The following is a 26,327-nucleotide window of genomic DNA, read 5'->3' as shown; positions in this document are numbered from 1 at the left end:
AAGAAGGGGAAAAAAAAAAAAAGAACAACAAAAATAGGATTTTTATTTAGTATATATTTATGCAAATATAAATAAATAATTTTCAAATAATATATTTAACAAAATTAATTTATTATTTTCAACGAACGTAACTAACGATTAAAAAAATAAGATACATACTTCAGTAGAAAATTATATATTCATGTGTAATAAAATTTTTGAGCAATATGAATAATATAAGAAATTGGAAAAGAATTATTATAATTTATCAATAGAAAGGAAAGTGTCAAATTAAAATATAGAAGTCAAAATTAAAAAAAATTGATAAAATACAAAAAAAAAAAAAAAGAAGAAAACCTAATTAAAGCATAAAAAATGAAGTGAGCATTATTTGATTAAAATTAATTCTGAAGATTTCAGTAAATAAATAAAAAATTGATTATTTGATTAAAATTAAAGAAAAAAAATAAAAGAAAGAACATGGGATTTACAATTTCAATCCTTTACGGGAATGAAAATCCATACTAGAGAAGGTAGTGAAAGAAAGGAGAAGCAGTGCGAAATTTGAAGTCAATTGGAGCTGAGAAAACAAAAACATTTTGACCCAAAAAAAAAAAAAATTATGAAAGAAGAAATATTTATATATGAAATATGTTTGTCAGCGAATAGAGATTGAGTTAATTGAAATTAATTAGATAGATAAAAATATATGATATGATATTTGAATTAATATGATATGACATATATAGTAGTAGTTTTAATAAATAATCAATAAAAGTTCTTTAATTAAAAGGATAGATAAAATTTAATGTTAATTATATGCCATAACACATTAAACCATCACCCTTGATTGATAAAAAAATATTTGTAGCTTTTTTTCTTTTTTTTTTTAACTACCAACTTTTTTTCTTTGCATATATGCTTAAGCTATAATTGATAACCCCTAGCAAATATTATTTAGGTTAAAACTTTGAAAAAAAATTTTACCGTTATTTTGTTTTTTTTCTTATTCAAATAGATAAATACTAGCTAAAACGTTAGATGAGTATATCTATTTTTAGAAGAAAAAGAAAATGTAAATTATATATGTTTTACTCAATGCAGTACTTACTATTAGTCCAGTCAAATAAATACTTTACCCTCATTCACTCATTTTACCTTTTTTTTTTTTTAATTGTATAAAATATTTAAATATATAATTAAAATTTAATTAAACAATTTAATTGTAAATTAAAATAAAATAATATTTAATAATAAATATAAAATAACATCATAATAACCATTATGAGTACATAAAATTAAATGTAATTAAATATTTAACCGCTCTACACTCATTGCAAATTTTGTAACTTTTTTTATTCAGTACTCATTTCGTACATAGTTAATTACAGATTTTCACCCCTCCTATCCAAAATAATTTAGACAGTCGCTCGATCACTTGATAAACGTAGTCCTTAGCATTTTAAACATGAAATGATAATATAATAATCTAGAATATAAATGATTTCAATGAATCTCTGAATACAAAACGTTAATTTATATTACCATTTCATCCGGGAAAAATCGATATAAATTGTGTAAAACTACTACATTACATCAATATATCTCATTGTGAATTGGCTTTATGTTTTTGTTTTTCTAAGGGCAAATAACGAGGAGACTTTTGAAAGAATTTCCTGTACTTAGAGGTCGTACAAATCATTATAACTGTATAACCCAGGAACACTTAGCAGTACGAAAGCCTCTGGGTATGTTAAAAAACAAAAAAACAAAAAGAGATCAGCTTTTACAAACAAATCAACACTCTTCAAGGCAACAAATATCTGTTAGACATTAATATCTGTTCGCTTCGACCTTCCAATGCTGTTTACTTCTTGGGAACTGGCGATTGAAAATCTCGGAAGACTGTAACTCTCAGATGCCAAAACTGGCTGCTGAGGATAAAGCGTGGGAGGTGGTGTGAGATTGCGTTGTGCAGGAAGAGGTGGTAGCATGTTGTATTTGTAAGGGTCTCCGGTCAAACTGCAAGCATATTATGGGCTTAAAACTTCAGGTGAACAAAACCAGTTGGAAGAACTGTCTTTCATCTAATGAAAACAAAATATATGGAAGCTCAAAGTACAAAGAATCTGAACTTCAACCTACCTCTGCTTTTTGTAAAATTGATCCTCATCACTCAGATTTTCATCTAAGCGTTGCACAGGTCTCTGAACAGGAGAAATAGACCATGCATTTGCAGCAGGTAATTCATCTGAGAAGTATCTTCTCCTAATCAACTGAAACAATAGGAAGCTGAAGTTATTGTAATTCTATATGTAAATGGAGTGTGGGGAGGAAGGCGAAGGGGGAGGGAGAGAGTACAGAAGATCTAGCAAGGACGATGCAACATACCATGCGGAAAAATTTTGTCAAAGCTTCCTTGTCATATCTTGCTTCCTTGGCAGCCTACATTTCCCACAAAACATTTATCTGATCAAATTTAGGGAGTTACCAGAAAATAGCTGTTTCCAGACGATTTGACATGAAAACTTAATAACGACTTAAAATTATAGAATCAAACACTATCTATAGCACATATACTAGTTCCAAACATATAGCATAAATATACTACTCCAGAACATACATTTCTTTTTGGAACCCGTACGATTTTGCATATTTGTTGAATTACCAGTAGCAAACATTTCTCATTAATTCTTAGTTCGACGAAGAGTGAGTTAACACAAGCCACCCAAAATAGCTTACACCATTCTCATCTTAAATCCACAACATACGCTTTGAATCTATAACAGAGATATGCATAGACGTCAAGCAAAAAGGTAGGTGACATCAGGTACTAAATATGAATGATTCAAACATGGACTCGAAAACAGTTTAACCTTCAGAATTGGCAACTCGGCAGAAATCAATCCCACTTCATCAAAAACTTTGAATCCCTAAATCATTACACAATATGTAATCATCATTAAATTCCCATAAAATAGAACATCTAAATATTACAACACACCCTTCAAATTCATAGCAGAGATAATCATTATAGTACATGACAAACAGACACAAATTGCATAAGATACTAATGTCTTGAGTGAAACATGGAATGCAGTAGACTGATTAGGCAATACAGGAGTCACCTTGACTGAAATTGAACCATACTTGCATCCAAATTTTTCAATGCATAAGATGACACCAAATAGCCATCATGTAAACCAAAACAAATGAAGCCTGACCAGGTTGGGCTGGCAACAAATAGCATTTACTATGCCACTCTATTTACTCGGTGAGATCATTATTTTATGTTTTAGAAGAGAAGAAAAGACATAACAAACAAAGCACCAATGACGTGCTGCCCAAATAGGGACATATTTGTAAATATCTGAAAGACTGTCCATAAGATTTATAAGATAAATCAGTCCTATTCTGGACGGGTTTTTCTTCAAGCAAAATACTAAAAATCTTCAACCAGCAACCTCTAGCTCTAACTAGAAAAAATATATATAAGGATAAATTTGCAAAAGCTCTCATATGTCTCTCATTCAAAATAACCCAAAAGATAGAGAAATCAAATTGGAAGATAATCTTCTTCTTGGACTTCGGAGACAATTCCGTCCAAGACCCAAATTCCCTCCTTGATATCACCACGCATCACCCACGAGAGAATAAGAAGAATATAAGAAGAATAAGGACCAAAGCAAAGCCTTCTAACCTCACAGCAAGAAAGGAGAAGATGCCTCAAGGATTCCCACCACTCAAACACAAAAAACAGGCATTTATATTGGTTTTTCCCCCCACACTATCCAAATTGAGGACCTCCCACAGATTGGCCGCACCACAAAAAGGCAATACAGGGAACTACCTGGTCTTCCACAGTGGGGGCAAGCAATGCAGTATCTGGTTCAAGAATTTGTGGTAGTAGAATGATTTCACTGAAAGTTTACAACTTCGGTTGATTTTCCAAGCAGGGATGTAGCAGCCCCGGTAATTCATAATGGAATTTATATTATAAATATCAAATGCGGAAGCGAAGTCAAAATTTGAATAACATCCCTTACACTAAAACCAAAACGTGCTCACAAAATATAAAAGATTAAACTACCTAAAGGAGAAACTTGAAAGTAAAAACTACGAATGTGACTATGGAGTCTTTAGGCGTCCCCTTCGTCGTCCTCCTGCGGAACCGGCTCGGGAACGATGTCCTCTTGATCTGAAATGATTAAATAAGGAATGAACTACACTATCCCAGTAAAGACATCACGATATCTCACCGTCACGGAGGTAAAGGTAGGTAGAAAACACAAAAAGACCAATGGAGCATAATTTACAACAAATCCTTTTATCGAAAATAAAACCTTTACCATTTACTTAACTCGGTGAAATTCATAAAAACAATATACGAAAGCAATAACATCATCATCATCATGAAAATATATATATGAACTGTATAACATAATACCTATCACACTCTTCGTAATTCAATCGTTACACAACATATTTTCCTAATTTACCAGCCCACTAGTATCCATGGGGATCCATAGGGGTCCCGCTACCCGTTAATCCTTAACACTCGAAATCATATTCCAGGGCCGTCCCCATACCCCGTCAGGTATGGGCGCCAAAACATAGACCTCATTACCCCGTCCAGTATGAGGGTGAAACGGGTCGTCCCCATACCCCGTCCGGTATGGGAGACCACAATCCTGATAGGGTTCCCTACGGACCCGGTCCGTCCACTATCTCCCAGGATATCTAGTCAGGCTGAACACATTATACAATTTCCATTCACATAATCTTTCATTCTCCTTTTCCCTCAGTCAGCATTATCAATCACATACAAACAAGCAAAACGATAATTTATGTCAAACAGACAACATACAGTATCAATATCCCGGTCATTCAATCCATAATCAATAAAATAGTAAAATATGCACACGAAACTATAAAATGGAAACATTGAACCTCATGCTGCATTTAAAACTGTAAAACAGGCCAAATAACAGTTAACCGACAAACACACTAGACTCGGGCCCCATTAGCGACCTTAAACAATTTCACACATTCGTTGATTCACGAAATACCGTTTTATCATTTATTGGACTTTAAAACCGTGATAGGAAATAGGGTGAGGGGTCCTTACTCGTTTCGGGGTCCGAACACGGCTTCACAGTGCGCTTGCAGGCTGTCCCTAATTTTCCCTGAATTTTTCCCAGGGAACTGAAACGCACTACTGGTACCTGCACGTGTTCCAAAAAATTCTAAATTAGGCCCAGGGCCCTTTTCGGCCCAAATCGCAACTCCGGCACGGCGGCTCCGCCGTGCTCCGGCGACGGCGCCGCCGCTGGCGGCGGCGATTCGCCTCGGGTTGGCTGTTTTCAGCCGTTTTCGGCCGGATTCGGCCACACTCGCATCGGTCCCTGCGAGAAAACAACCCTAGGGCCCTCGGGGGGCCAAAAAATCACGAAAAAACGGAGCTTACCGGCGGCGGCGCTCTCGGGTGCGGCGGCTCTCCGGCGAGGTTCGTGTTTTGGTGATTCGGCTCTAGTCAACCTGTAGAGAAAAAAATGGTGATCACGGTGATATAAAAATTGCATCAAACGGAGGCCGGGAAGGGCCTCATCGGAGGCAAAAACCGAGAAGGGGCGCGGCGGCGCCGCTGGGCTTCGGCCGTTTGGCCGGGATTTTGGCTCCGATTTGGCCACAGGAGGAATTAGCGTGGAAAAACGAGTCGGGGGTACGAAATTTACCTCGATCGGCGGTCGGAAATTCCTCCGGTGCGGCGGCGGGTGGCGGCGGCTGGCTTCTGGTTCGTCTTCTCCGGCGAGCGGCAGGCGGCTAGGGTTTGTGGTCTGGTGTGGGGGTTCTATTTATAACCCTTTGCCTTTTGATCTCAACCGTCCATTTTGTTTTAATCTGGGCCGTCCGTGCGCTTAAATCTGGGCCGTTCGATCGCACGCTTGATCTGGGCCGTCTGATCGCGTCTACGCGGATCGCCAACGTGGCCCTTTTTGGAACGACGTGGTCTTGCCACGTGGCAGGTCCCGGTTGGCCGGGACTGCTGACCGGGCCTGCTGATGTGGCTGCCGACGTGGTTTTTTTTTTTTTTTATTTTTTATCGGCCCTTTTTCGGGCGCTACAAGGGACGCAATCTTCATTTAGCTGTATGGTTACGAATCCAGAAGTTGATAGAAGGGTGACCCATTCATCCATTCCCATTCACTAATATTACATAGGATAGGGATGCTCCACTAGATAACACTACCATTCACCTTAGAGCACTGTGTAAGTTTATATTCTCTATCCTTTGCAGCTTAACAAATGCTCAGAAAGATATCTTTTAAGACCCATCCATACACTAATCGTAAATAGCAAACTTCAAACTTCAAGCAATTCTGAATGTTATTCCAGTCTATATTAATCCAGCTCCAAGCTTCTAGATATCAAACCATTATTGGAAAAACCAATATCAGCAGCAACGAAATTCCTCTATAAGGCATTTGTAGAGGATAAAAATGCCAGCACAACGTCGCAACACCTTGTTAAACTTAGTGATGGATGTTTTTGTGCATGGGCTGTTTGCTAAAGCCAAACAAAACTCCACCCCTTCTAGTGATGAAACTATTATTAAAGACCAATATCAGCAGCAATGAGATTCCTTTATAAGGCATTTGTAGAGGATAAAAATGCCAGCACCACATTGCAACACTTTGCTAAACTTAGTGATGGAACCTCTTGTGCAGGGCTGTTTGATCTAGTCCCAAGAAATTCACCCACGAGAATTTGCTTGTAAAGAATCAATTCTTTAACAGGAAATAGAGATAAGAAGTAGATGTCCGTAAGCATAGTGATCTAGTCCCAAGAAATTCACCCACAAGAATCTGCTTGTAAAGACTCAATTCTTTAACAGGAAATAGAGATAAGTAGATGTCCGTGAGCATAGTGATCTAGTCCCAAGAAATTCACCCACGAGAATCTGCTTGTAAAGACTCAATTCTTTAACAGGAAATAGAGATAAGTAGATGTCCATGAGCATAGTTTCTTTAACATTTGGTAAAAATAGAATCCCACATCTCAACCTCCTTAAATTTACCACTAAGAGGGACATCAAGGTACTTAATTAGAAAAGATGTGATCTTGTAGCTGAAAGCTGTAACAAACTCGTTGGATCTAACAACATTCCTCAAAGGAACCACTTCTGATTTGCCCAATTGAAGGATGGAAAACAGCTTGAGAGCACAAGAGAATACACCTTATGTTCATGAAGGATTCCCTTCTTTGTTTTATGGACAAAATCATATCATCAACAAACATGAGGTGTTAATTCCTCTTTCCAACTCCTCGACCAACCTTGGGACAATTGAACATGCTCACTCCTTTGCTCAATAAGGAAACAATTGAACGCTCCCATATGAGAATGAATTTCCTTTTCCTAGATCTCTATAAATTAGGAAAATTCTGATGGTCCAACATCACCAAATGCTGTGGGGGAAGCAGTAGACATACAAGCTTACACCCAATTTCTCCATCTGGCCACAAAACCCATCTTCTCAAGCATGTATATGAAAAATGACCCAAGTACGTGTCATATGCTTTTTCTATATCCAACTTGTACAGAAGTCCAACTTCCCCTTTCTTTAAAATAGCATCCACCATTCCATTTTCCACAAGAGACGTCCAAAATCTGCCAATCCAAGGACAAAACATGCTGAGGATCCATCACAGATTTCACAACTTGTTCATCCTATGCTTCAGGACTTTAGCAATCAACTTGCAAATACACTCTTCCAAACTAATCAGTCTCAACTCACAAAGGTTAACTGCCCCTTCAACTTGGGAATGAAAACAAGAAAGAGGAGTTGAAGTTTTTCTCAAGATTTCCATTTTTGTGGAACTCAATGAACATATCCATCACCTCATCCTTTATCACACTCCAATTCTATTGCCTTGTCACTACTCTAAGAAGATAGAGATTCCTTTAGCCAAAAAAGGAATCTCAACAAGGTATCTCAAGAGGACCCAACAAGAAAATTCCAGACCATCTAGTTTCGGCTTCCACCGCACCATTTCCATTGTACAGATTTTCTTAGAAATTTCTTGCTGCAATTTTTCATATCATTGCCATAGCCAAATTCAAATCCCGACAACCAACCTAGAGATAAATTTTTCCGATAAAAAAAAATTTAATTTTTCTCATATCATTCCAAACTTTTTCAAATAAATCTTGTCTCGGGCTGGGTTAATGTTGTATGCTTGCCCAGGTCAGGTAGGGTTCTAGTTCAGAATTAAAAAAAATATTTCGAAGCAAACCAGGTTATATATAATTTATTTTGTTTAATTTTAGTTAAGAACATAAATACTAAAAACTAACTCTCAAGTTTGGAATTTGTAGTTTGAATGTGGATTACGTTGTTGGAACTTTATTTATAATTTTGTGATTTAAACGTGGACTATGTAATATCATATAATTTAAATATGGATTATGTAACCTGATCTTACATTGAAATTATTGGGGTCTGAATGTAGAATTTGAAATTGATATGGATGTAACTGAATCAACTAAAATTTTGGTAGAATATATTTTGATGTAAATCAGGATTAATGCAGGTTTAGATTGAGTCCATTCAGAGCGAGTCAGAGCAGACGTGAGCGAGCTAGAGTACTCATATAAATCCAACCCACAAAAGAATAGACAGTTGGTTCAGTTTGAGCTTTTTTCTTTACGAAAAATCTAGGCTTGCCTAAATTAAAAAAATAAAAATAAAAAACAAAATAATGAACCAGATTCAAGACGAATTCAAGTTTTGCAAAAGTATTGCAGATCGGTTTGAGTTTTAGAAAATTCACCCTGGAACCCACCAATCGCCCTCTCTACTTAGATATTTGAACTTTGCTCCTAGAAAAGGCCCACTATTTTCCAAGCATGGTTACCTCAAAGTAGAAGGATTCACCAATGCAGATTGGGTTGAATCTCTTGATGAGAGGAGGTAGACATTGGGCTTGATTAATTGGAGAAAAAAAAATGTGCTTGCAAGCTCTAGAGTAGAAGCAAATTGTAAAGAAATTATGCAATAGGCAGGTAAACTAAAAAAATGTGCTTGCAAGCTCTAGAGTAGAAGCAAATTGTAAAGAAATTATGCAATAGGCAGGTAAACTACTTGGGTGGCAGAAATTATTATTAGAAATTAGACAGAAACGATTCACTTTAGTGTGACAACAAAGCAGCAATTAGTATTTCATGTAATCCTAAATTGATCAATATTTCATCAAGGAAAAGATCAACTGCGATACTCTAAACATCTATCATATGACTTCTCCAAATCAACTTGCTGACGCCTTCACCAAAATCCTTGGAAGTAAATAATTTCCATTGATTGATTTACAAGCTGGACATGAAGGACATTTATGCACTATTTCCGAGGGACACTATCATAATTACAGACCATTTGCCACAATTCCAGGATCCCCACTTTCCTTGATGTAAATATTCTCTTTTTAGTTATGTAATCATATATAGCCCATTTCATGAATTATTCGCTAGTATATATGCGTGAAGGTTCATATGAAATAATACACAGAAAAATCCTTTTCTCTGTTCACTATTAAGTTTCACCAGGACACCTATCTGTACATGGGTGATTCAACATTATTTTTCAGACTCCATATGAATAAAATACATGGAAATTTCTCTGGTTTTGAGTGCCTAATAGTCCTCTTATTGTAGTTGCAATAAACCTGGAATTTTGCTGCTTGTCAATTCTTGACATTGTGAATTTGACTTTCTCCCTTTTTCTTTCTAAATAATATTCTATCATGCTACATGAATTTAGAGAAGTAGAGAGTGCTGGCATTTGGTATCAATTTTCCCAAACTCTAAATTTGCAACACTCTAAAATCGTCTGAAAATCCAGCCACAAATCAGAAGAGAGAAATGCAAAAGCAAACTCAATTGTATCAGCTTCAAAAGAACTCTTGCCCCATTGGGAGGTGTGCCACACGACTGTCAGCCTCACAGTAATCCAACAGAGCCTCCACCTAGTCATAGCTTCTAATGCAGGAATTAGTTGCACTCACTACCATTATTGCTCCATTGGAACTTGACAGCCCTGGCCATATCAATGATCACCATTCAAAACCTCAATCTGAAACCAGTGTTATCCCAAAAAGTCATAGCCAGAAGACCAACAAGAAATGATCAGCAGAAGTGAGAGCTTAACCCTCATTTGCTGGATGTTACGGTCAATCACTCTTTCCTATCTTTTTAACCCTATTACGCTATGCTACATCACAAGGATGCAACGGATGAAAGATGAAAACAAGGACCTCCACCTTCTTTAAGAACAACTACTAATATTAGGGGTCTAACATCATAGCAAAAAAATAGATACTTTGAACTAAGTCTACAGTTATTCAATTTAGAATGCATCCCAATTTCCTCACAAGTTCTTGTCAGAAGCAGTAAATAGAGAAGTAAAAGTAACTCCAGCTTTTGTCAGTATGCTTACCGAAATAAGACCTCCACTGCCTGGGAAAGAATCAGTTAGAGGAAGTTCCTCACTTGATGGAAGCAAACCTTGCTTCTCAACCCACTGACGAGCTACATCCACAAGATTGCCACTGCTTCCTCTTGTACCCTCTTTTGCAGCAACATCAGCTTTATTACCGATAACAACATATGGGACAGGAAGGCCACCAGGTCCACCAGAACCAAGAGGAGCTGAAAATGACCCAGTTGCAGCAATTTCAGCTGCCCATTTATGCAAGCTTGTCTTTGTCCTTCTCTGGGAAAGATCATGAACAAACATAACACCTGCATGTAAATTTTGAAAACAATCATTTGGATGCAGTTTTTGCAACAGATACAAGGGCAAGATAGTGTCCGTAGGAAATCTATAAAGAAAATAGCATTCACAGGCAGCAAGCAAAGAAAAGAATTTTTCCCAGATTTTTGTTTTAAATATCTTCCTTAGTATCTGAAAATTTGTAATTAAATTTTATATTTAATGAATATTTTTTCATAATACTTAATTTACAACAACTAAATATAAATAGGCAAAGATACGAGAGAGCTTGAGAAAGATACCAATTTGTTCAGGGATCGAACTTCTACAAGAAGTCGGATTCCTACACTCCCCTTCAAGTTGGTTTAAAAATATTGAGCAAATCAAGCTTGGAACATAGTTTTTCAAAAGTTTTCCTAGGTAACGCCTTGGTGAAGATATTCAGTTTGATGGCAAGACTAAATGTGCTACAAGGATAGTGCTTCTAACTCTATCTTCTCTTTAAAAAATTGTCTATCAATCTCCCAATGCGTAGGTCGATCATGATGAACCAGGTTCTTTACAATGCTTATTGTGGATTAATAGTCACATAACACTTTCATAGGCTCTAAAGAGGAAATTCTCAATTGATCAAATTCTTTCTACCCATATTCTTCCAGGGATACCATGAGCTAAGGCTCTAAATTCAACCTTAACACTACTCCTTGATCCTACTAATTGCATCTTACTTCTCCAAAAGTAACTAGATTTCTCCATATATATATATAGTATCCAAAAGTGAATCTTCTATCAATCATTTTTTTTTTTAAATAAAAAGTGTAACTAATATATAATCTTCTATCAATTATAAAATCAGCTCAATCTATACCAGTATATATTTTAATTTCTTGATTTGTGTTTTTCTTGAAAAATAGTATTTATCTAGCTATCATTTTTAGGTATTTGAGAATCCGAAACACTATCTTTATAAGTTATTAAGTTCAGTTATTCATTAATTGACTAACTACAATGAAAAATTGATATCTACTCAAGTATGTGAGAAATAAATCAATTACCCACTAGACATTGATATCTTTCTTTATTAACTAAACACTATCAATTTTACTTCCTAGTTTAACATTGGAACTCACTAGTGTTTCTGGGGATTTGCATCTAAACATTCCAGTCTTTTTTAAAAGGTTCAACATATTTTCACTGAGAAACTAAGATTCCTTTCTTTCATATAGCAATTTTTATTCTCCATAAGTATTTAAGATTCGAACTTTAATATCAAATTATTTAGTTAAGATATTTTTGAGTCCGAGTATCTCCTCTATGTCATCACTTGTAATTATTATATCATCTACACATACGATAAAAATTATCATTTTTCTTAAAGAATCATACTTGACAAACATCGTATGATTTGTTTGTCATTAATTATATCTAACTTTTTGATTGTCTTAGTGAATTTATCGTACCATACTCTTAGAGATTGTTTCAAATCATATAAAGAGTTTTTTATTCTGCAGATCTTTTTATTAACGACTTGGCTTTTAAATCTAGATTGTATCTCCATATAGATTTCTTCCTCTAGTTTTTTATTAAGAAAACCATTCTTCACATCCAATTGGAATATAATCCAAATTATCAACTAGAGACATTAGTGTATCCGGATTGTATTAAACTTTGCTACTGGTGCAAATGTCTCATAATAAAATTTCATAGTATTGAGCAAGATCTTTGACTACTAATCAAGTTTTGAACTTGTTGATGCTATCATCAACATTATGCTTGATTGTGAACATCCATTTACAGCCGACTAGGTGCTTTCCTAGTGATAATTTCTATTTGCCAAGTCCCACTTGGATTTTCTCCATTATTACAGTTTCCAATTTGGGTACTTTTAATGTTTTATGTATTGTTTTTAGTATCTGTATTTTATCAATATTGCTAATAAATATTTGGTGAGTTGAAGACAAACCTCTTTTTCAAACAAAATTGTGAATTGAATAATCAGTGTATGCTTCTCTTTTTTCTTAGAGCAATAAGTCCATCATTATTATATACGCAATCAAGGGATAGATCTAAAATTGTATTACCTGAAGTATTTAGTGATTCTGGATCTGTATCTAAATACAGATTATATTTATGACTCTAATCAAGTTGTCATGGCTCTTTCTCTTCTTGGTTCTTGTTCCATCAGTATAGACCCAAAGTTTAAGTTTTTCAGTGCGATGAGTGGGTCCAGATCTAAGTCTATCATCTTGATATGTGTATTCTAAGGAGCGAATTGGTTAGTTGGAGGATCAAGATTATTAGTGGTAGAGTCCCAAATGGGATTTTTGTCTATTTTTATCCCCCTGAATACCAATTTTATAGTATGGTAAGTTTTCATGAAAGGTGTCATCTATATTGTTATAGAATTTTTAGATAACTGGTGAATAACATTTATATCTCTTTTAGTTTAGGATTTGATGAGTACTCGACAAAGATACATTTAGTTAATTTGCAGTCTAGTTTGCTTCTGTGATGATTGTGTATGTGCTAAACAACCAAAGACTTTGTTGATAAAGTAGATAGAAGCATGTGATAGGAAAGCTTTGAAGTATGACTTAGAAAGGTGCTTGAAACTCAATGACCCACGAAGACATTCTATTAATAAGGTATGTGTAGGAAGTTAATTTAGTAAGAAGTTAATTTACTATTTACAGTCTGTAATTGGAAAAGATTTTTTCTAAAAATATTCCTTTTTTGTTAGAATTGCAGGTAGTGGGGCGTGTCACCACTTCTGCTGTAGGTATCATTTTTCCTAAAATTCTGTTACAGAATTCTCTATAAATAAGCACATTATTGTGTTTGAATAATCAAGGAAGAAGGTTTTTTTCCCCCCTTCATTTTTTTAGGTTTACCTTCATGGTAGCAAAGCAGCCATTCTGATCCTTGCCCATTGTTTTCGGGTTAGCCAGAATTGCAAATGGCTTCCGGTGCAACGTCGTCTTCTCCACCCGAGATCTCTTCGGGGCCTTTCTTCCCTTCGTAACTCAACCAAGGCCTGGTTGAGTAGTCTTCATATCTGATTACAGGCTACAAACTAAACAGCAACAATTATTCATCTTCAGTGTTGCTTTTCATCCGGGGCAAAGGCCGTGAGGAGTATCTCATCGGTGAAGCAACGCCGCTCCCAGCAACTGACCCCAATGCGCGAACATGGAAGATGGAGAACAGCCTTGTAATGTCGTAACTGGTAAATTCCATGTTGTCGGAAATTGGAGAAAATTTTCTCCTTTATGAAACAGCTCACAAAATCTAGGTGTCCGCAAGAGAGTCCTACTCAACAAAGGAGAATACTTCAGCCATTTTTGAGATTGAGTCCGCCCTCCATGATCTGCGACGAGGTGAATATACTGTGACTCAATTCTATAACATCCTAACTCGCAGTTGGCAACAACTTGATATGTTTGAGGAGCATCGATAGAGTTGTACGGATGATGCAAAAGCCTTTCAAGTAATTACAGAACGCAAGCGGATTTTCAAGTTCTTGCTAGGTTTGAACTCTTATCTCGATGACGTGCGCGGCTGAATACTGGGCTTGAAACTGTTGCCCAATATTCGTGAAGTTTTTTTTTTAGGTCCGACGAGAGGAGAGTCGGAAGAAAGTCATGATGGGAGAATGATAGACAGCGACGACTGCAGCTGAGAACGCGTTTGCCCTCACAATACGTCTGGATAGTCGAAGCAAGAAAGGTCGGCCCTTCTGTGATTATTGTAAGAAGCCCGGCCATGTGCGCGACCGGTGCTGGAAACTCCATGGAAAGCGAGCTGACCAAAAGCCTTCAAGACCAGAAAATGCGACCGAGCTTCAGGGAAATTTGGTGACAAAAACCAGTGAAGAAGCTCCCTCAGCAGCAACGGAAAAGTGTCTTTTTACTCCTGAGCAGCTTGAGATGCTTCAAAAATTATTCTCCAGGAGTTCTGCTAATGTGACTATTTCTCACAAAGGTAAGACTTTTCATAGTCTCAGTTTTACAGCTTGCTCAACAAGTGGACAGACCTAGATAATTGATTCTGAGGCATCCGATCATATGATGGTAATGCTTCCTTATTTCAAGATTACAGACCGTGCACTGAGTGTTTTACAATTAAAATTGTTGATGGGTCTATCCCGAAAGTGGTTGGAATCGGGTCTGTTATTATATCACCAAAGATGACTCTACGTTCTGTTCTCTTTGTACCTAATTTGGACTGTAACTTGCTATCAGTAAGTAAGCTATCTGGGGAACTTAACTGTGTTGCTAAATTTGATTCAACGTTGTGTGAATTTCAAGACTTGGACTTGGAGAAGACGATTGGCAGTGTTAGGATGAAACCTGATCTCTACCTACTTCAAGCTGCCCTCTCTAGTGGACAAATTCAAAAAGCAGTATGTGTTAATTCAGTTTTTACAAGTAGCCCTAGTAGTAACAATGAAATTATGTTATGACATTTTCGCTTAAAACATCCAAATTTCTTGAATTTAAAAAGAATGTTTCTTTCATTGTTCACGAATAAAAATCTACTTTCATTTCAATGCAAAGTTTGTCAATTCTCTAAACATATTCGAAGTTCATTTCCTAGTCTAAATAATAAACCCTCAAAACCCTTTTCATTAATTCACAGTGATGTCTGGGGTCCCCCCAGAATCACTAAACCAAAAATAAATGGTTTGTATCCTTTATTGATGACCATACTAGAATCACTTAGATGTTCCTTATGAAAGAAAAATTAGGAGGTGCAATTTTCAAAAAATTCAGCACCATGATCAAAACCCAGTTCGATACTACCATACAAGTATTGAGATCCGATAATGCATGTGAATATTTTGAGTCAACCCTTAAAAACTACTTTGCAGAAAATGGGATAATTCACCAAAGTTCTTGTGCCATGCTACTCAACAAAATGGCAGCCGAGAGGAAAAACATGCACATCTTTGAAGTTGCCCGATCCATTATGTTCACCACACATATTCCAAAACAGTTTTGGGGGGAAACCTTACTTACACCACCTATTTAATAAACAGACTGTCTTCCTGTATACTACAGTTTCAAACACCCTATGAGCTTCTTTCACAATCTTTTCCACAATCTCACATTCTAAATTCTTTACCACTTAAAGTCTTTGGGTGCTCTGCCTATGTTCATGTTCATTCTCATCTACGTGGCAAACTTGATCCTAGAGCTCTCAAGTGTATTTTTGTTGGGTATTCTTCCCATCAAAAGGGATACAAATGTTTTTTTCCGGATATTCGTCGGTTTTGCAACACCATAGATGTAACCTTGTCGAAAATCAACCATTTTATACCAAAAGTGAGATTTAGGGGGAGAAAGTTACTCAAGAATATCACCTTTGGGATGCCATCATATCTTCATCTAGTCCAGTCCACTCAAGCCCTTCACAGATATTATCCACACAAAATGAAACTGAATCAGAATGTGGTAGGAACTAAGGACACATTTCCTACAGTAAATGAGTTACATGTCTATACTAGGAGGAACAAAGCTCAGAAACGGAAAGTACCAGAAGAGACCGAACTCTGTCATGACTCAACCTTGTTTCCAACTGTCCAGGCTTCACCAGGTATTAATGCTTCAAACCCTACTCTGATGATGATCTGCCTATTGCATTAAGAAAAGGTATCAGATCTTGCATTAATCATCCTATACAAGATTATGTGTCATTTGGCAATTTGTCTTCAGAATATCATGCATTTGTGAGTAAACTAGATAAAAGCTTTCTAAAACCAAAAACAATTCATGAAGTCCTTCAAATACTAGAATTGAGAGCAGCTATTCAAGAAGAGATGAGAGCTCTTGAAAAGAATGAGACATGGGAGCTGACTGAACTGCCCCTAGGAAAGCACCGGATAGGATGTAAATAGGTTTTTACAACCAAATATAATCCTAATGGTAATATAAACAGATACATAGCTCGCTTGTTGCAAAATAATTCACACAGTCATATGGGATAGATTATCAAGAGACTTTTGCCCTTGTTACCAAACATAATACGATACGGATACTGTTTTCTTTTGCATCAAATCTTGACTAGCCCTTGTTTCAACTAGATGTGAAGAATGCATTTCTTAATGGTGATTTGGAAGAAAAGGTTATATGGATATTCCGCCAGGATTTGAAATATCTGAGGAAATATCTTAGAGCCCTCATAAGGTGTATAAACATAAAAAATCACCCTATGGACTCAAACAATCACCAAGAGCATGGTTCGAGAGGTTCACAAGAGCAGTAAAGCAAGTTGGGTATGAGCAGTGTTAATCCGACCACACTCTTTTCATCAAGCATGGTGATTCAAGTAAGAAGTCAATTTTGATTATATATGTTGATGACATCATTATTACAGGAGATCACTGTAAGGAGATCCAAAGACTAAAGAATATTTGGCAAAAAAATTTGAGATCAAAGACCTTAGAGCACTCAAATACTTTCTAGACATGGAAGTTGCACGATCAAAGAAAGAAATCTCTGTAACACAACGAAAATATGTACTTGATCTCCTAAAAGAAACAAGGATGCTTGGCTGTAAGCCAGCTGACACACCTATGGATTCTACTATAAAACTTAGTTTTGAAGATTGTAACAAACTTGTTCATAGAGAGAGATACCAAAAATTAGTTGGGAAACTCATCTATCTGGCACACACAAGACCAGATATCAGCTTTGTAATTAGTACAGTAAGCCAATTTATGAACCAACCAACTGAGATACACATGAGAGCAGTGTACAGAATTCTGAGATACCTCGAAAAGACACCAGGACAGGGCTTATTCTTCCAGAAAAAAGTGACTAGAGAAGTTGAAGTCTTTATATGCCGATTGGACAGGTTCAAAAACATATAGAAGGTCTACATCTGGCTATTGTACATATGTTTGGGAAAACTTGGTAACTTTACGCAGTAAGAAACAATCAGTTGTCTGTCGCAGTAGTACAGAATCAGAATTTCGTGCTCTCGCCCACGGAATATATGAAGGAATATGGATAAGACGTGCTCCAATAACTAAAAATACCTACTGACACTACTATGAAAATTTGGCGTGACAATCAATCAACTATCAGCATGGTCAAGAATCCAGTTCATCATGATAGGACCAAACATGTGGAGATCGATCAACATTTCATCAAAGAGAAGATAGAAAATGGAACCATAGCCCTTATGCACATTCCAACAAATCAACAAGTTGCTGATATCCTCACAAAGGCGCTACCGAGACCAATATTTGAGAACATCATTTCCAATCTAAATTTACTTAACATATATGTAAACTAAATTGAGGGGAAGTGTAAAAAGTTAATTTAGTAGGAAGTTAATTTATTATTTACAGTCTGTAATTGGAAAATATTTTTTCTAGAAATATTCCCTTTTTGTTAGAATTGCAGGTAGTGGGGCGTGCTACCACTTTTGCTGTAGGCATCCTTTTTCCCAAAATTCTCTATAAATAAGCACATTATTGTGCTTGAATATCAAGGAAGAAGAAGGTTTTTTTTTCCCTTTCATTTTTTTAGGTTTACCTTCAGTATGTTGCAGTTAGAACGACTTCCCTCAGAAAATTTTGGAACTTGTGTTGTAAACATGAGATATAACACCTGGGCCCAGAAATTTGGCCCGAGATAATTTAATATTAATAAAAAAATATATTTAAAACAATTATTTTTTTTTTTGAAATTTTGTTGAAAATTGGAATTTGAATGTATTTGAAAACATTTTCGAAAATCAGGGTCAAAATAGAAATAAAGGAGAACTTATTTGAAAAGAAATCTAAAAAACTGGGTAAAAACATAATTTTCAAAAATACGGCCACATCAGCAGCACGTTGTAGTCAGCACGCGCCGCGGACACGTTGACACCACTTCCATGCAGGAGCCACGCAAACGATCCATGTGTCTGAGCTATCCAACGGCCCAGATTGCATCCCGCACACACGAACAGCCCGAATCCGTTTCCTCTTCAAACGCGATCGGACGACTGGATATGATCGCGATGGACAACCCAAGTTTGCACACATAATCGGACTAAATAGGCAACAATCGGACGATTCTTCTCGCTCCATGTCGACACGAACAAATGGTCAAGATCGAGAGGATTCAGTCTGCCCCAAAACCCTAGCCGACAACCACTAATCGGAGAAGATGGAGGACGGCCAAAGGGAAGATCAACCGCCAGAGGGACACCGTCGCCGCTGAATTGATGCCACTGCGTCGAAAAAGGTAAAAATCTTCCCCTTCCACTCGAAATTGAATTCCCACACCCATATCATAGCAAAAAAGGCAGCAGGTGAGCTGGAAAACCTGAGCGAAGCTAAATCGCGCCATCGTGGCTGCGACCTGAAAACCTCTCTGATGACCCCTTCCCCTTTCCTGTTCCCTTCAGTTTTCTAATCATCGTTACCCTTGTTTCGTTCTGATGCAAGTTAAGTCGAAGAAACACCCCGACCGCAAAGGAGGAACGGCAGAGCTGTCGCACCCGGAAACCCTTCCGTCGGTAAGGTTTCAGTTTTTCCCTTTTTCGGCCAACAGAGGGCCCCTAATTTTGTTTTTAGCAAGTTTCCATGCAAAACCGGTCAAAACTGGCCTAAACTAGAAAAAACGGCCAAGCCGAGAGGAGGCGGCGCCGGAGGACGGTGACGCTGCCGTGCTGGAACCCTAAATTGGCCGAAAAAGTTTAAAAACACATATTTTGGCCTTTTGGGGTATTTTTAGATACGTGATGCGTATTTCTAATTTCCGCATGAAAAATCCAAGAAACTCCATAACCGCCAGGAAGTGCAGTGAAACGTACGATGTTTCGAATACCGATCCGGAATAAAAATCTCTCACCTTTTTTCCCGTTATGGTAAATTGAAACTTAATAATTAATAACATTGTGTTTGTAAAAATTAGAAAAATCCTAAAATTTATTACAAGTCACCAGTAAAGCCGAAATTGGTCAGTGTATAGTTTATCTGTGTTGTACATTTATTTCTATATTGTCTTAATTGCTTACCATTATATCGGGTACTTTAATTTATTGATTTTAATTGTCTTTTTAATTATTAGTTTACGTAACCGTTTTATCCTTATCTGTTGATTGGTCTAAAATAAATGTTCTAATCGTATTTTCTTAATTTTACATGTTGTCTATTTGCATGATTTACGGTTGATTGGTATAGATGAGATGTTGGTATGTGATGTGTGATTGGTTGATAATGTGGATCTGTGGATGAAATGCTTATCGGGTACCCTGGGAAAGGGTGTACGGACCCAATACATAGGGAAAACCATACCATGGACATTATATCAGTCGAACGGGACTGAGAAATCCCATACCGTAAGGGGTTGGGAGGTATAGTTCACCCTCATACCGGATGAGGTATTGAGGGAGTGGTATATTTCACACCCATTATCGAACGAGATATGGGGATGGCCAGTCAATCGAGAAATTGGATATTGAGTTCACACATATGGAGATATCCCTATGGACCCTCAGAAGTACTCGTAAGCAGGTAAGTTTATTGTTATTGTTCATTTGTATATGAAATCAAAATACAATTCGGGTTATTGATTTCACAGGCCGGTTTTGGAAACTCTTAAGGGCAAGTATGAAACTTGCATTCTTTTATATTAAATGAATTTATTTAAGAAAGCAAATGGTTTCATTGATTCTTTTATGATTTTTTACCAATCTTCTGTTTTCCGTATCAATGTTAAATGTGATATTCTTACTATACTGGTGTAACTCATTCTCTTATTTAACCATTTCAAATCAAGAAAACCAAAATTCAGATCCTGAACAGCAAGAGGGTTGCAAATAAAGGTTATCTTCTAAACCTCATCAGAGTTGTCCAACGAAAGTTAACCCCATAGGATTTTTATTTCATTTTGTTTTAATTATTTATTCCGTTACTTTGAACTTCTATAAAAAGATATTCTCGTAACCTTAATGAGTATCATGATTTACTGTGTAAGGAATGTAAACCTTAAATTCTAAATTGTTTCCGTTTATAATTGATATAATTCGATATTTCTATTTCCTTAAGTTTTGAGTCTTTACATGAGAGATGAGCAAATTCTAAAAGATGTTTATCCTTCCTTTCGGCTATCTCATTCTATTGATGGGTATCAACATGTGAACTTTGAGGAACAATTCCTTTTTTTTCAAGATACATATCCAACTCTTCTTCAAAATATTCTTTTGCAGTGTCTGTCTTCAGCACTTATATTTTTGTTTTGGAATTGAGTTTTGACTATGTTGAATTTTCTGAATATATGGTCAATTCTAATTTTGTTTTATGAGAAAAAACTATGTAATTCTTACATAATCATCTACAAATGATACAAATCATCTATTTATTGATTCTAGATGGTCTCCAAACATAATGATGTATTAGGTTTACAGGTTTTCTAGGGCAACTTGGGATATGTAGTACGAGTATTGACAATTGACATACTTCACAATGGAAGCTTTTCATAATTTTGTTTCTAAATAGAGAAGGAAATAATTTTTGAAGTATACAAAGTTTGGGTGTTTCAATTAATAATGTCATAACATAATTGTACTAGAATTGTCTACGTTGGATTGTCTTGAAACTCAATACATACTACATTATAGGATAGTCTCCTAAAAAGTCCATTATACTTGAGAGAAAGAACCCAAAGGAAACTTTAGCATTGTCAATCGTCCTCTTTGAATCCAAATCCTAAAGTTCACATAAGTTTGAGGAAAATTTAACAAAATAGTTATGATCTTGGACAAGTTTCCTAACTAATAACAAGTTTAAGAAAAATTTAGCAAAACAGTTATGATCTTGGGTAAAATTCCTTATTGACAAGTTATAATCCAAATTAGATACATGAAGCACTCTTTTTAAAGTTAACTCCTTTGGGATAGAGATATCACTTATTCTGGTCACTCTTGAGTGAGATCCATCCGCTATTTTTACAATCAAATTCTCATTGCATGAATTATATCCTAAGAATAAAGTTCTATTTCCCATCATGTGGTCAGACGTACATGAGCCAATGATTCAAGTATCTTACCTTTTTGGAATAGAATTGGGAGTACTAAAGAAATTATCTTTTGAGGTTACTTTCCTGACTCCTATGTTGTCATTGATAGAATTTTCATAGGGGAAAATGTTTTGGAGGGGTTTTATCTTCTCTTTGCTAAATAGGCATGATTCCTAATTAGAAACATAGCTTCATTAATGGAGACATAATTTCCCCTACTTTCTTTCTCCGTGACTAATTTTGTGATGCTCAAATCAACAGGCTTTTCATGAATTTTCCAGAGATTATGACAAGCATGACCTGGTTTTCAACAGTGATCGAGGCCTTCCCTTTTTTGTCGGATGTATGAATTGGGATGAGGGCCCCAGCAATCAAGACAAAGCTTTGTTTAGGCTTAGGGCTTGTGAATCTTTTTCCCAACATTACCTTTTTTTTTCTATTTTCTTCTCTTCTTACTTCAAAAATACTTCAACAATGTCAAGTACAATTTCATTCTCAATATTCTTTCCCGAGCTTCATCAAAATTTTAATTTAATCCTATAAAAAATTTGAAAATTCTTATTCTTTCTAAAATTTCTCTGCACCATTTTGCATCATTGAATAGCTCCACACAAGTTTCTCAAACACATCGAGTTGTTACCTGTTACCAGTGAGCAGATCATAGTACTGGGTTACGGATAGACTTCCTTCCCTACAAGTCGTGGAGACTAAATTCAACAACAAAGACTTATAACATGTTTTCTTTACTCGAATAAAACTCTCAGCTGCTTCACAAATTTCGTATATCATCCCGTACAACAAGAAATTCTAATCGATATCATTTGTTATGGAGTTAATCAGCTACAACATAGCCAAATTATTATCAGTCTTTTGAGTTTGGAACTTTGGGTTTTGGGCCCTCAGTAGGTAACTTCTCCGATGAAGTATTCTTTTCTCCCTCTTCCGTAGTTAAACATCTTAACTGATTGATACCACTTAATATAGTTTCTTGCATTTAGCTTGTGACTGGTGAATCGAAATTTTAGAGATTTTCGATTCAAGTGGTTTGATAAAATAATTCCACTTGACTGAGATGTACCTTCCAAGAGATCACTAGTTCTTGTCGTGGTCATTCGGTATTTGGTCATCGGCAATAGAGAAAGAAAGGGTCTTTGAGTTCAAAGATCCTGCTCGGATACAATGAAAATTTGAAACTAAATTTTCTATTTTATTGAATTTTTTTCATGGTACATAATGTACAACAACAAAATACGAATATAAGAAAATTAGAAAGAGTTTGAGAAGGAAATCATACTCATAAAAAGAGAAGACCTTTCAGTTATTGAAAGGAAACTATGATTCTATATGGAGATTTTCCTTAAGACGCCAATCTGTTTAGGTATCAGACTTCTAGAAGAAGTAGGATTCCTACAGTATCGAGATCTGTTTAATTTAGATTTACCTCCAACATTCATGAAATAAACATAGTATTAGACAATAATAGAAATGAGCGACTTTCAAATGAACATCTCTAAACACCAAGTGCATCTTAAATGAGTACGCAAAGATAAGGGAAAAAAGTTTGTAAAATGCATCTGCTGCCAATCTATTGAACTGGCAGAAGATAGTGTGTTCTATTATTGCCACATATTCATACTTCAGTATTATTCCTGAATGGTCAGTGCATTATTCCAGTTATTAGATACAGCCAGGAGACACCATGGTTGTCAAACTCTCTCCCCCTACAACTAAAATTGCAATATGAATCACTAATAGATAAAACACAAAGAGCACAGACAGATGCATTTATTTAACAATTGGATACAATAGCTTTGACTTGTTCAGTAACGAACAAGTCAACATCAAATTTCTAAAACTAAAAGCATATGAGCAAACAACTTGAGACTGAATATCTCCCCTTTTTCTTGCCTCTACTTAAAAGTCAGTTCATACAAACAGCTATTAAGAAGACAAGATATCTGTAAAAGCAAGGAACCCTAGTACACACCATTAACTTGTGAATAGAAAAGAGATCGACATTCCTTGTATCGGTCATGTCCTGATACATCCCAAAGCTCAACAAAGAAATCTCGTTCAGAATCACCTTTAATGCTTGTTGAAGAGCTTCCAGAACTTCCATAGGTTATGTGCTGCACATGAACCAAAAAAGAACGGAACATTGCAAAGATCTTAACTCCTCTAGTTCAGAGCATTCTTAAAAGAATGAAGGAATTACCTTGACACCAACTGTGCATCCAACAGTCTGAGGAGGGCGAGCAATGAAAGAACCTTTGACAATCAGATGAACAAGAGAAGTTTTCCCAACACCTGATGAAAGCTCCACAGGTCAGGACCTATGCAGACTATTAAATATTAAAGAACAAGGTCTTCTTCATTTTCACTTAATAAGCAGAGCTAGCACACAAAAAAATGGAACTAGATCAGAAATATTCCTCATAGTTTTCACATGGTATTAACATGGCAAATGGATCTCTGTTAATTAGGTACTTAATCCATTAAGGAAAAAAATAGTTAAAACATTAACAACCAATCAATATGACAAGTACATCATTCATCACCCTCATTGATAGCTAAAAAGGGCACTTTGCCATAAACCAAAATATCTTGAGGGTTCATTCCCCTTCTTTTCTCCAAGGTTTGAACTCACTGGTTCTAGACCCTCTTTTTCTTTTTTTTTTTTTGGTTCAAGGGTTACCCTCTTTCTTTTTGAGTGATATTTAGAAGAAATCCACACCTCTATTAAGGGTTTCTATTTGAACTCTCGCCGGAGTCACAATGATATGATGTTCCATAGGTTGTACCTCTGTATCCTTGAGTTCTAAGGAGTCACAATGATATGGAACTTTTATTCTATATAGATGCTATTTAGTGCTTGGCTCTTTTAGATATTTTTCCTAACTTATAACCTATTCCTTTGTACATGGCTGGAAAAACATTCATGCCTAGTTTTTCTTCTAAATAAAAAAAAATTAATACAAGACCAGAACCATAAACTAAGGTTTCACAGTTTTCTCCAAATATTTGTTTACTATGCCACACATAAAACAATCCCACAGTGCATCTCCTCAATAACAATGATGAGACAAGACAAGAAAATTCTTATTCAATGATTAGCAGAAGAAAATCAGTCTATTTTTAAAACCTTCATTCAACTTCAACTTAATCAAGTCCCTTCTTTCTTTTTATCTTTCTCATTTTTTTTAGCAAATAAATCTACAAGCTTTGAACAGTTATATACAAGACAAAGCCATCTCAGCTTAGTCCAGATGAAAAGGTGGCTAGGGTTAAGGATTGAGGTCCTCAGCTCAAATTCTATGTACAAAAATGACAGTTAGCAACAAAAGTTTTCGAAATTACATTTGCACATTAGATCTCTCAAATTAGAAGATGTACAAAGGGATGATTAAATATATCTGATATCAAATTTGTTTGCATCCCAAGATCATTATGGCCTAACAAGCTTCTTGAGGAGCAAAAGACAAAGGTCTAAAGTTTCACTTATTTCCACCGACAACCATTTTGCTCTTTGGTAACTTCCTCCCAAACGATGCTTAGATGAGGACCATATTGCAGATCCATTTTCTGCTATCTCCTGAAGCGTATCCCAGGTTAACAATACAATCCGCATCGTTCAATCTGCCCAAGTTTGTGTTCATTTAAGCATGTTTTGATGTTTATATATTGTAGTTAACACATGAATACCACCAAAAATCCACTAAAGTCGAATGCAATTAGTCATAATATCATGCAAAAGAGAAGCAATTAAACCTTTGAGATTTACCATAAAAAAAACGACCTGATAGTTTACAGGTCACTAGTATGAAATAAGACAGAAACCACAAATAATTGCAAATACCTGAGTCCCCAACAACGAGTACTCGAACCTGCCCACACGGCGGTCCACCATTCTGATCTTTGTTCTCCCTCTCGCGTTCCCTCCAAAACATATTTGTTTTGACAGAAAAGAAAAATTACTTGTAAAATAATCCAGCAATAAATGTCCAACCCACTTTGGACCAACGGAGTCCCATCAAACTCGCTGAAACTCAAAGTAAAACGATGATTATCGAAATGGATTTCCCAATATTGAATTCAAAAGCCATGGTTCATCGAAATCATTCCTCGATCTAGGCTCCCAAACAGGAAGCCAGAACTGGACATTTGCCAAATACAATCAACACAAACCTCAGAAATATTTTGGAAACTCAGTTCCAAAGATCTGGTGACAAATCTTCAATCGAGTATCTTCTGTACCGAGCGATAACCAGAATCAATTCAGTCTGCAAATTTCACTAGAGCTCAATGTTTACTAAACACAAATATGGAAATGAAGAGATTTCGAGCAAGCTCTAGATTGAAAATTAGTTTGTAGTTGTTTGGAATCCTTGATTTCTAAAAACAACTTCAACGACATATGAAATTGTTTGGATGGATTTGAGTAGGGTCTAACGTCGGTGCAAACATGTTGGCTGATAAACGAGAACCAACAAGTGGGAAAGGGTTTCACGCGCTAGCGGGAGCGTATAGGGGAAAATTAAAAATGTTCCATAATTTACTTATAATTTTA

At 36.1% G+C, this 26,327-nt stretch overlaps 1 protein-coding gene across 4 annotated transcripts; it reads right to left on the bottom strand.

Annotated features, from left to right (window-relative positions):
- Nucleotides 1-1,497: 1,497 nt before the first annotated feature.
- LOC110806911 (small GTPase LIP1) lies at nucleotides 1,498-26,282 on the bottom strand. 4 transcript variants are annotated; one of them, XM_022031900.2, is made up of 9 exons: nucleotides 25,946-26,279; nucleotides 25,617-25,799; nucleotides 23,976-24,067; nucleotides 23,748-23,889; nucleotides 10,470-10,774; nucleotides 2,856-2,912; nucleotides 2,371-2,424; nucleotides 2,125-2,255; nucleotides 1,498-2,001 (listed from the first exon to the last, which is right to left on the bottom strand). In XM_022031900.2, the coding sequence occupies exons 2-9, from the start codon at nucleotides 25,705-25,707 to the stop codon at nucleotides 1,806-1,808; spliced, it is 1,068 nt and encodes a 355-aa protein (XP_021887592.1). In that variant the 5' UTR covers nucleotides 25,708-25,799; nucleotides 25,946-26,279; the 3' UTR covers nucleotides 1,498-1,805. The 4 variants fall into 4 exon arrangements, with proteins under 4 accessions (XP_021887592.1, XP_021887591.1, XP_021887593.1 ...); XM_022031899.2 differs by having other exon boundaries at nucleotides 25,617-26,279; XM_022031901.2 differs by lacking the exon at nucleotides 2,856-2,912 and having other exon boundaries at nucleotides 25,617-26,276.
- Nucleotides 26,283-26,327: the final 45 nt, after the last annotated feature.

Source organism: Carica papaya, chromosome 6 (genome assembly GCF_054855325.1).
Source record: "Carica papaya isolate Zhongbai chromosome 6, ASM5485532v1, whole genome shotgun sequence".
NCBI lineage: Eukaryota > Viridiplantae > Streptophyta > Magnoliopsida > Brassicales > Caricaceae > Carica > Carica papaya.
This window is presented reverse-complemented; position numbering and strand designations above follow the sequence as displayed.

Excerpts from the sequence above, each read along its gene's own strand:
- LOC110806911 (XM_022031899.2), bottom strand. The coding sequence starts at position 25,707 with ATGTTTTGGAGGGAACGCGAGAGGGAGAACAAAGATCAGAATGGTGGA. Across the intron at positions 24,068-25,616 it reads ACTCGTTGTTGGGGACTCAG|GTGTTGGGAAAACTTCTCTT; the intron begins GTATTTGCAATT and ends AGCTTTCATCAG. Across the intron at positions 2,913-10,469 it reads GCAGTGGAGGTCTTATTTCG|GGATTCAAAGTTTTTGATGA; the intron begins GTAAGCATACTG and ends GTAATGATTTAG.